This window comes from Neoarius graeffei, chromosome 10 (genome assembly GCF_027579695.1).
Source record: "Neoarius graeffei isolate fNeoGra1 chromosome 10, fNeoGra1.pri, whole genome shotgun sequence".
Taxonomy (NCBI): domain Eukaryota; kingdom Metazoa; phylum Chordata; class Actinopteri; order Siluriformes; family Ariidae; genus Neoarius; species Neoarius graeffei.
Window position 1 is genome coordinate 83,236,821 of NC_083578.1, and position 12,242 is coordinate 83,249,062.

Below are 12,242 nucleotides of genomic sequence, written 5' to 3' on the forward strand. Positions count from 1 at the left end.
TGGCATCATGTTGAACAATTGATTGAGATAATTTGATATGAGGATTGAAAATCAGCTTGTGAATGGTTTGTAGTGCTTAGTCTGGATGAAATTTCACTGTGGATGGAAAACATCCATCCATCCATCCATCCATCCATTATCCGTAACTGCTTATCCTGTGCAGGGTTGCAGGCAAGCTGGAGCCTATCCCAGCTGACTATGGGCGAGAGGTGGGGTACACCCTGGACAGGTCGCCAAATCATTGCAAGGCTGGCACAGAGACAAACAACCATTCACACTCACATTCACACCTACGGTCAATTTAGAGCCACCAATTAACCTAACCTGCACGTCTTTGGACTGCGGGGGAAACCGGAGCACCCGGAGGAAACCCATGCAGACACGGGGAGAACATCATAACATATCTGCGTTACATTTCGACACCTTTGCAGGATTTCAAGTCTCATTTTATTTTCTAACCCAAAGACTTTAGAGCACTCATGAATTTCCAGATCGATGGACAGCAATCAGTTTTGTCTCACCTGGAAGGAGACGAGGATGAAGGTAATGACGAGCTGCGATGTAGGACTGATGAACCTCGGCGGCGTCACTGACTTCTTGCCCTGTTCGAAGATGCGGTAGATGCGGTTGGTTTTGGTCAGCATGGCCGAGTAGGTGATGCACATCCCGAGGCCGAGCAGCAGCCTGCGTAAAGCACACACCGCCATGTTCGGCTCAGCGATCATCAGGAACGTGATGACGTAGATCAGGAAGATGCCCGTCAGCAGCACGTAGCTCAGCTCGCGCCCTGATGCCCGCACAATGGGTGTATCGTTGAAGCGAATAAAGACGATCACTACGGACAGAGTAGCGGCGATGCCCAGGATTGCCAGGAACATGGGCACGACAGCCCAGGGCGAGTGCCAGTCCAGCTTGATGATGGGTGTGGGTATGCAGGCAGTGTGGTTCACCGTGGGCCTCATGTCGAATGGACACATTTCGCACGACAACTCGCCCACCTGGTACTGGTAGCCATCACAGAGCTCGCAGTGCCAGCAGCACGGTACACCTTTCACCATCTTCTTCCTCTCACCTGGCTGGCACGGGAAGCTACACACAGACGGAGGGATGTAATGCTCACCTCCGGACCACTGCATCTCCTCCACCTGAGGTTTAATATATAATAACTTTATATTAATAAATGTTTTCATTAATATACAGAATGACTAAAATTGTCAAATCTTCAAGCTGTCTTTTTTGCCATAATACGATACACGGAGAATAAAACATGATGGTGTGTGCTGTTACAAGACAATAATCAATAATAGGAGTTGATTATTTTCCAGTAACAGCAAGTATTTTATTTCTCTTAAAGCTCGCCAGCTTGCCAATATTGAGAATTTATTTTTTATTTATTAAAGAACACAAGGATGTTTTATCAATTTATAGCTATTTATAATATTGTCACCTACTTTAAACAGTTTTTTCTCTCACCAGCCTGATTTTTTGTCTCACTTGAAGATGAAAAGACAAAAAAAAAAAAGAAATCTCAGTCCTGAAGACTATTTCATGTTGGGAAACTTAATTTTAAGCTAGCTTTACCTCTGACCTTTCTCTTTAGTAAATCTCTGTGGGAATAAAACACTTCCAGAAGGACTGATATAAGAAAATAATAAACGTCAACATGGTCACTAATGAGTTTTCCTTAAAAAAAAAAAGCACAAAGCAACACAGTAAGTGTATAACTCGTTACTTAAAGGTTCTGACTGCAAAGTTGAATTCTGGGTAAAATGTTCTATTTCTGTCGCTGTTGGAGTTTTGAGATGTTTCACTGCCACACACACACACACACACACACACACACACACACACACTGTGTATCCTGTGTGTGAAAGTTTTGCCGAGATAAAAAGCGTCCCACATTTTGCAATTCCAGAGATCGCCAAAGCAAGTGAGCAACAATATCACGTGACCACCATGGGGCGTGTCTGACCTACTTTTAACCAAAACAAGTCAGCGTGGGCAAACATGGTGGACTCGGCTCTCCCTCCAGCTCAAAGCCGGCAGAAAAGAAAAGAAAAGCCTGCCTAGTGAGTCCAACTGCAGGATAGAGCAAGGTTAGATGACGTGTCATTTTTCTGGACAGATAACTATGGCCCTGTCCACATGGCAACGGATTCAGGTGAATCCGATAAAATTGTTTATCGTTTCGGCCTGGCGTCCACACGGCACCGGCGTTTTGGGTGCCCCAAAACGAAATCTTTTGAGAACGGGTTCCAGAGTGAAAAGATCTGGCAACGGCGCAGTTGCGAAGTCGTCTGGATGAGTAGAACGGATTTGTTTACGATGACGTCACAACCACATGTGCTTCACGCCGGGTAGAAGTGTAATGAACTCGATGCGAGTTGTCAACAAATCCTATAACTTGGTTCATGAAACGCGCTTACAAAATATTTTCACTGTGAATATTTATTGTGTAATGGTGCAAAGTGAGAGAGAGAGAGAGAGAGAGAGAGAGAGTCAATCCCGCCAGCAAAAATAGGGAAAAAAAAGGAGCGATCTCACCTCTTCAGATGTTGGTTTAAGTCCTACAATACATTCCTCAAAAAGGGCATAGAAGAACAAATTAATCCGTCAACGTGTAGCATTCAATTTATTCCGGACCATTAAAGACGCCGCCTTCCATGTAGAATCATACGTCATCCTCGCCGCCCTATTGGATGGGTCAAAGTGGAGAATAAAGATGCCTCATTCATGTGCTGCGTTTAACTGTACCAACAGGTTTACCGTCCAAACAAGATCACATGGGATCACCTTTCACAGGTGAGACTGGAAAAATACTTTTCATTGTATTTGGTCATTATAATGTAATTTTACGAACAGATTTTTCTGACTTTGTGGCTAATATGAAGTCTCGCGCATAATAGTTTATGCGCATGCGTCCTTACGTCTATTGTTCTGGTGTCTCCGAAGGGACCATCTTACAGCGCCCCTAGAGGTGTGGCATGTGTATTGCATCGTTTTCAGCAAGCGTTGCGTTGCCATATGTACCTGTGATCCGTTGCCCATGTGGACGCGATATTTTTTTAATAACATCTCGTTGCCGTTGTCGTGTGGATGTAGCCTAAATCATTCTAGCTAGCGCTTAGCTATCTTAGCCTTAGAACGCATGGGCTCGACTCCACGGTAGCGAGTATGGAGTTATTATACACCTAATGTTTTCCTCTTACAGAGAAAGAAATGAGAAAACAAAAGCAGGAACAGAGAAAAGATATATTCATCTTTTGTTTCACGGATCTATTAGTGAACGTCAACCACAAATTACATCCCTGCGACTCAAAACTCTCCGAGGTCGATGTTGATGCAGAGCCACGATGTTTTCTGCGCATCGCCATCTTGGTGTGACACAGTTCCATAGTTCTGCTAATTAGTTAAAGCTCCTCCTTATTTCCACGGGGCCGTACTGTTTACCTCAAGAGGGAGGAAAACGCTCCCAAAACGGAGAAAAGCGACTCTCAGGACATCAAAATGATCACATCTCGTCCGCATGATATTGTTCTTGTGGAGCATAGGAAAATGCCATGAACAATATATATATATATATATATATATATATATATATATATATATATATATATATATATATATATACAGGGTGAGATTTGTCAAAAAAACAGAAGGGGGGGATGTTTTTTTTTTAAATCATGAAAGGTCACAAAATTAAGGTAACAATAGGCTAACAGCTCAATAACATCCGATGATATCAAATGAATAACACTAAATGAAAACAAACACTCAACCAGAGATAGTACAGTAAATTCATCTTCCTATCTCTCTGACTAAATACACGAACACTAACACAACAAAGTTCGCATTGCTTGTCGCGTTGCTGTGATGTTTCTCTCCCTCCGGATTAAATGGACAGTGACCCGAAAATCACTAAAATACATGAATACTAAATGAACAGTTTGCTCTGATGGCGCAGTTCACATTGTGCGCAGCTTTCCGATTTAAACTGTTTTTTTTCTCATCCTTATACTTCCTGTTTCATGGACTGTAACGGATTTGCTTATTTAGTAATTTTAATACAGAATTTACTTTGAAATTATAATCAGACACTCCAACGCCCCCCCCCCCCCCCCCCCAAAAAAAAAATCGGCCGTGAAAAAGGCGGCATCCGCCAAAAGGCGCGCTGTTTGCATCCCTGCAGATACATTGATACATTGTAGATAATAACAATATCTTTGCGTTCTATGAGAACGCAAAGATATTGTTATTATCTACAATGTATCTATTTGCTGGGGACGTTCGTGAACATCAAAGCTGCCACTTCGGGTCATTTTGAAAGTGAGTGCAATGTAGACCATAGAAAACTTTGTCACAGCATGCCTGTCATGTCAACTTTTTTTTTGGTTTGTTTGTTTTATTGACGGGGTTGTCCCCGAGGATTTTTTTCAGCAGAGATAAAAACCAGAGGGGGGGATGATCCCCACCATCCCCCCCAGCAAATCGCATCCAATATATATATATATATATATATATATATATATATATATATATATATATATATATATATATATATATATATATATTTCAGATGACTTTGCAGTCAGTGCCTTTAAGAGTGTGATATGTTGTATTAGTTAACTGAAACCAGGTCACTTGGACCCTCTATTTATATTGTAAACACTGATGATTATAAAGCGTTCATCCCATTTTATCACGTTTAATGTTGTGCATGTATCATCAAGCTCTTAGTTACACTCACCGGCCACTTTATTCGGAATACCCATACGTCCACCCTGCTGTTTTATGCAGTTACCGTACCTAATCAGCCAATTCCCTGACAGCAGCACAATGCATCAAATCATGCAGCTACAAATCAAGAGCTTCAGTTAATTAATGTTCACAATGTTCAAACATCAGAACGGGAAAAATTGGGATCTCAGAGTGTGACTTTCTTTCACTGCAGCATGGGTGTTGGTTTGAGCCAGATGGACTGGTTTATTTGAGTATTTCAGAAACTGCTGAGCTCCTGGGGTTTTCATACACAACAGTCTCTAGAGTTTACACAGACAGAATGGTGCGGAAAAAAAAAACTGAGTGAGTGAGAGTTCTGTGGGTGGAAATAAACGCCTTGTTGATTAGAGAAGTCAGAGAAAAATGGACAGATTGGTTCAAGCTGCCAGAAAGGTAACTGTATAGTGACTCATATAGTCACTGTTTACAGCCGTGGTGAGCAGAAAAGCATCTCAGTATGCAACAGCAGAAGACCATCTTGGGTTCCACTCCTGCCAGCCAAGAACGAGTTCATATTAAAGTGGCCAGTGAGTGTGCATGATCATGTATTAACACTTTTGCTTTGCTCCCTGTTCATGCATAAAGTATATATTTTTCAAGACTCGTCTCAATGTTTTCTCCGTCACCATCGCTTGTGGCTTGTTAATTAAAGGTCTAGCCGTGGATTTCTTTTTAGCACGCTGTGGTACTTCACACAGTGTGGATGCGTGCTGCACTGTGATGCACTGACCTTCTGATCAGACCAGCGTAGATAAAAATATCGAAATAGGATACATAAGATTATCCGTTCTAGCTTGTACAGGATTTCTGCGTTATGTTTTTGGAGTTGATGCATACTAAGCTTTTTATACTGTATTATAAAACAGGAAGTGGACCCACGCTGATTCGGAGGTGGTTTGTCCACTGGCCGATGACTCTGTATCCTGGGCTGCTCGTGTTGCTGAACTGATACTGAAAGATGTCGTAGCGTCCTGGAGCATCTCCGTTCTCATTGAAAAGGACAGCGGTTCCAGCACTGCCTGCAAACAACACAAAGAAAATATATCATTCGTATTTAATGTGCTTTCCACAACTGAGATAAACACCTGAGTGTCATTTCCTTAGGGAAAAAAAAAAACAAAAAACATCTCCCAGGAAAAAATGTTGGCTTGTTAATCCAAAAGCAACATGCAATTCTAGATTAAAAACAAGAATACAAAACAGAAAAACATTCTGCTTAGCATTAGGTTTTCTACCAATGTGCGTGGTTTTTACATTATAGTTTGACATTTCACAATAATCAGCTTGTGTTTATGAAGTCGTGTTATTTTCACGTCTGACATTTCATCATAATCGGCAAAGAGCTTGTGTTTATCAAGTCAAGATGTACTTTTAAAAGGAGGCAGACAAGGAAAACAGACAAATCTAATAGAAACAAGTGGAGATTTTCCTTTACAAGGTCTTCATGCTGTCTATTAATAAAAAAATAAAAAAAAAGACATCTTGGCAACAGAAACTTGTTCCACAAGGATGATTAACAGAAATTATATTAGTATAAAATTGAATACATCAGGATATACAATCACCGGCCACTTTATAGGAACACCCATTCACCCACTGTTTTATGCTGTTATCTAATCAGCCAATCGCTTTACAGCAGCACAATGCATCAAATCATGCAGATACAAATCAAGAGCTTCGGTTAATTAATGCTCATGATGTTCAAACATCCGAATGGGAAAAATTGTGATCTCAAAGTATGACTTTCTTTCAGAATGGTGCGAAAAAAGGGCGGCACGGTGGTGTAGTGGTTAGCGCTGTCGCCTCACAGCAAGAAGGTCCGGGTTCGAGCCCCGTGGCCGGCGAGGGCCTTTCTGTGCGGAGTTTGCATGTTCTCCCCGTGTCCGCGTGGGTTTCTTCCGGGTGCTCCGGTTTCCCCCACAGTCCAAAGACGTGCAGGTTAGGTTAACTGGTGGCTCTAAATTGACCGTAGGTGTGAATGGTTGTCTTTGTCTATGTGTCAGCCCTGCGATGACCTGGCGACTTGTCCAGGGTGTACCCCGCCTTTCACCCGTAGTCAGCTGGGATAGGCTCCAGCTTGCCTGCGACCCTGTAGAAGGATAAAGCGGCTAGAGATAATGAGATGAGATGGTGCGAAAAACAAAAAAACAATCATTGAGTGAGTGAGCGACAGTTCTGTGGGTGGAAACAAGCGTCTCGTTGAGAAGAGAAGTCAGAGGAAAATTGGTTCAAGCTGCCAGGAAGGAAATAGTAACTCATAGCAACTCTTTACAACCGTGGTGAGCAGAAAAGCATCTCAGCATGCAACAGCAGAAGACCATACTGGGTTCCACTCCTGCCAGCCAAGAACAGGAATCTTAGAATCAACCACAAGTTCCTATTGAAGTGGCCGGTGAGTGTATAAGGAATGAAACCAACCCAGTCTCACAGACAAAACTTTCACATGTGAATTATCCGCAGCACCTTTCATACATTGAATATCAATGTTCTGGTGCAAACAAATGTCACAAAGCAATGTTTCAAACTTTCACTAGACCACTTGTTAACATATTACTCAATTCACGGGCATGTGTATGAAACCTCTCCTCTTCTCTGCAAACACAATCAGGCTTTCAGGCAAGTCATGCAGTAATGCAGTACACAATGCAGGTATTGACAAAACACACTGATTCTCTATAGACTAAAGAAATTACAGGCTAAAAGCTATCCTCATTTGAAAGCCTGAATTGTGTTTGCAGAGAAGATAAGTTTTATCATGAGCGTAATAAGTCTAATCATCCATCCATTCTCTGTAGCCGCTTATCCTGTCCTACAGGATCGCAGGCAAGCTGGAGCCTATTCCAGCTGACTATGGGTGAGAGGCGGGATACACCCTGGACAAGTCGCCAGGTCATCACAGGGCTGACACAGACACAGACAGCCATTCACACCTACGGTCAATTTAGAGCCACCAATTAACCTAACCTGCATCTCTTTGGACTGTGGGGGAAACCGGAGCACCCGGAGGAAACCCACGCGGACACCGGGAGAACATGCAAACTCCGCACAGAAAGGCTCTCATCGGCTGCTAGGCTCGAACCCAGGACTTTCTTGCTGTGAGGTGACAGTGCTAACCACTACACCACTGTGCTAATCATATGGCTTGAAAAGCAAAAACTTTATGCACGAAGTGGGTAACGCTCAAAATGTTTAAAATTATTAAATTACATAACAATCTTATTCAAAAATCATAGTGATAGAGGTCAGCTTGGTGAAAAGACGTTGTGGCAGAATGTGACATACAAATTATTCCAACGTAAGTTATATATGTCACTATGCAACTTATTCCTGTGCCAGAATGTTGATATTGAATGTTGGTATGGAGGATGCTGCACTTGTAGGGTGAGCCATTATAGGAAAATAATCAACGACAGGATGGTGCAATGCAGATGCTCTTGCCACGTTGAAGTTTCTGAAAGATTATTTTAAACCTCAAGATTACTCTTTAGCATCCTGTCATAATGTTGTAGTCAAGACTGAGACCAAGTCCTGACCAAGACCAAAGTGTATCGAGACCAAGACAAGACCAAGATTTTGAGTGGTTGAGATCAAGTCAAGACTAAGACCAAGACAGGGCGAGACCGAGTCAAGACAAGGACCAGGCCAGTGGGCGTGAAGGGGGACAGAGAGGGGAGGGGTGACGGCTGTTAACAGGAAGAAAATTTTAATATTAGCAATGAATCACGTTAACTTGTCCAGGGTGTACCCTGACTCTCGCCCATAGTCAGCTGGGATAGGCTCCAGCTTGCCTGCGACCCTGTAGAACAGGATAAGCGGCTACAGATAATGGATGGATGGATGGATCACATTACTGGTTGCATTTGAAGCAGGAAATTGTACATCTAATCACAGTAATGATGTTAACGAATAAATCAGACAATATACAGGCAATTTAGTGAAATCCCCACAGTTGTGGTCTTCAAATCAAGTCACGTCAACTTTATTGTCAAATATGCTATACATGCTCGACATACAGCACAGATGAAATTTCAGTCTTCTCTGACCCACGGTGCAAACAGGCAATGCAATAAATAAAAATAAAAATAGAATAATTGAAAAAAAAACAATATAAACAGTATAAACACTCTAGATAGGAACTAGACATAGACTAAACACTCAAACAATATAAACAGTATAAATAAACAGTATAAACACTAGATGAGAACAAGACAGACTAAACACTCAGACAATATAAACAGTATAAACACTAGATAAGAACTATACAAAGACTAAACACTCAAACAGACAATATAAACAGTATAAACACTCTAGATATGAACTAGACGTAGACTAAACACTCATATATACATACACACACACACACACACACACACACACACACTGGTTCAAATAAACAAACAGTCAAGGGCACTTGAGGTCTAGCAGGTAAACATGAAATAAGCAGTATAAACAAACTAGCAGCTGTTAAGATGAGGTAGTGCGGAATAGTGCAAATGAGCGAGGTAAAGTGAGATGTGCGGTCCCTGAGTTCAGTGCGTTAATGAACGATGAGATGTATGTGTGTGTGTGTGTGTGTGTGTGTGTGTGTGTGTGTGTGTGTGTGTGTTGGGGGGGAACTGTGAGGATGACATGTCAGATGCTGAAGGGGGGGCAGGGGGGTGTGCGAGCAGAATCTGTGGCAGGGGGCAGAGGGGGGAGGAGGGGCAGAACAGGGAGGGAGTTGAGCCTCCTGACCGCCTGGTGAAAAACTGTTCTTCAGCCTGCTGGTTTTGGCCCGGAGACTCCGCAGTCTCCTCCCCGACGGCAGCAGACTGAAGAGGCTGTGAGATGGGTGGGTGGGGTCACCTGCAATCCTGATGGCTTTTAGTCTGGCTAACGCAACTTCAAAGCTCTGTGAGCATTTGGTCTGGCAAAGATATTAAGCCCAACCATTTCCCAAAGCGCGTGGTTGACCCGCCTCCCTGAAATGCCTCAGTTTGCTACTGGTCGAAGCCAGAAAAGGCTGTGACGAAGCTTAAACCAATCAATCACTCTTTCCTCTGATGTATGTGACGCGACGGAAACTGCTTGAGTAACAGGAAGATAAATACCTCCAGGGCTGCTCTTTGCTCCATTTTCAATGACAACTTCCCGTTGAGGCGGCACGGTGGTGTAGTGGTTAGCCCTGTCGCCTCACAGCAAGAAGGTCCTGGGTTCGAGCCCCGGGGCTGGCGAGGGCCTTTCTGTGCGGAGTTTGCATGTTCTCCCCGTGTCCGCGTGGGTTTCCTCCGGGTGCTCCGGTTTCCCCCACAGTCCAAAGACATGCAGGTTAGGTTAACTGGTGACTCTAAATTGACCGTAGGTGTGAATGTGAGTGTGAATGGTTGTCTGTGTCTATGTGTCAGCCCTGTGATGACCTGGCGACTTGTCCAGGGTGTACCCCGCCTTTCGCCCGTAGTCAGCTGGGATAGGCTCCAGCTTGCCTGTGACCCTGTAGAAGGATAAAGCGGCTAGAGATAATGAGATGAGATGAATGAACTTCCCGTTGAATGCTTTCAGTACAGCATCTACCGCTGTGTCAAAGGCTTGCCGCTGCTCCATGTTCGTAATGTTTCTAGTGAATGAAGCGCTTCCGACATAGATTCTGTAAACAATCTATGGCTTCCGGTCGCAGTTCTACTACGTCACTGCCTTGAACACGCCTCTACCCAGGGCCGTTGGAGATGCTCAAAGTTGATTGGCTCCCGATTTTTCGGGAGCTTGGAAGAGCTGGAGATAGCTTGCCTTGCCAGACTAAGTTCGCAACAGGCCCCCGTGTTGCGTCGCACTTAGGATGGGCGGGCCCAGGCTAGATGGCTTTGCGGGTGAGGCGGGAGTTATAAATATCCATTAGAGAAGGGAGAGAGACACAATGATCCTCTCAGCTGCTCTCACGATGCGCTGCAGTCTTGACCCATCTTGAAATAAATCCAGAGTCCTCTATATCGAGACCAAGGCAAGACCAAGTAAAAACGTGGTTGATTGAGACGAAACTGAGACCTTCAAAAAGTGGTCTTGAGACTGGTCTCGAGTAGAACAACACTGTGGTGTAGTGCTTCAAAATGTATTTAGATTTCTGTATCTATGGCCACAGTTCTCTTTGAGCCAGGCTCTCCGTGTTACAAGGGTCAACAGGTCAGACTGTGGAATGTAGTTTGTTAGCAAGTTTAGAAACTTAGTACTTTCTCCTTCCAATATTTTAGGGGCCTGACACACAAAGATGCATTAGCCTGCTTGCAAATATTTTTCAAAGATCATTGAGAAATGATGTTGTATTACTTAGCCTGAATTTACTAAACTCTTGCTCGGGGGGTTTCTATCACTAGGCTCCATTAGCTGAGCCTAGGAACAATTATGAGTTCAAATATTTGGAGGCTCTTGTGTGTAACCACGATTATGTTTTCTTTATCACTGATTGTAAAGCATTGTCGAAGCACTGAATGCATTAAATACAGACTCCTATTATCTAGCTAAAAGCTGGGGGATGTGAATAGTGGGAGATACAAGGGGGCTTGTGTATTTTCAAACTTAGCAGAAGTGTGTGCTTTAGCCAGTAGGAAGTCTGTATTGGGCAGCCCATCAGAAGCCTGCGTTCAACCAAAGAAAAGTATTTTTACAATTATTTTAATAGCAGACGCTATTTTGTTTTGGGCAGTTCTAGGGAAGTCCCTTGTACCGGGACAGTGTTTAAAATCAGTGTTGTAAGTTGAAGAATTTCAGTGCTATTCCGGAAACACTCAGTGCTGGTGTTGTTTCTATGCAATAAAAGCACTTAAGGTAACGTCTTTCGTGCAAGTGTATTATTGGCTACTTTTGAGATTCAAACTTCCACGACATTTCCACTTTATTTGGCTTATATTTCAGCAATTTACAACTGATTACAATTTTATTTATTAATGAGCAACACTTCATACATTTCTTATCCTTTCATAGTTACAGACCGTGAGCTGGCCTAGTGGTTAGCGTGTCTGCATCTCAGTCAGGAGATTGTGAGTTCTACTTGTGGTTGGGTCATACCAAAGACCATCATAAAAATAAGTACCTACTGCTGTCTGACAAGGCAGACTGGAATATAGATGTGAGTGGGGAGTCAAACTCTTGTGGTTACCAGAGGACTAGCCCCCCACTGTAACCTTAGCTGTATAGGTGAGAGGTCGAGGGTTGCAGGAGTTGGTGCCGCCTTAAGGGCCTGGTTAGTACTGGGATGGGAGACTGCCTGAGAGAGACCTGGCACAGGAAGGACTTTGACTTTTTATAGTTACAATATAGTTCATGTTCTGGAACATTTCCTAAACGCATTAATTTCTGTGGGCGGCACAGTGGTGTAGTGGTTAGCGCTGTCGCCTCACAGCAAGAAGGTCCGGGTTCGAGTCCCGTGGCCGGCGAAGGCCTTTCTGTGTGGAGTTTGCATGTTCTCCCCGTGTCAGTGTGGGTTTCCTCCGGGT

The 12,242-nt window shown here is 43.4% G+C and overlaps 1 protein-coding gene across 1 annotated transcript in view; it reads right to left on the reverse strand.

Annotated features, from left to right (window-relative positions):
- grm6a (glutamate receptor, metabotropic 6a) overlaps nucleotides 1-12,242 on the reverse strand; it is a 189,749-nt gene that overhangs the window by 50,261 nt on the left and 127,246 nt on the right. The window contains exons 8-9 of the mRNA XM_060932426.1: nucleotides 5,659-5,798; nucleotides 522-1,145 (exon numbers count right to left, since the gene is read on the reverse strand). Of these exons, the coding sequence (XP_060788409.1) occupies nucleotides 522-1,145; nucleotides 5,659-5,798 (764 nt within the window). The remainder of the gene's footprint in view (nucleotides 1-521; nucleotides 1,146-5,658; nucleotides 5,799-12,242) is intronic.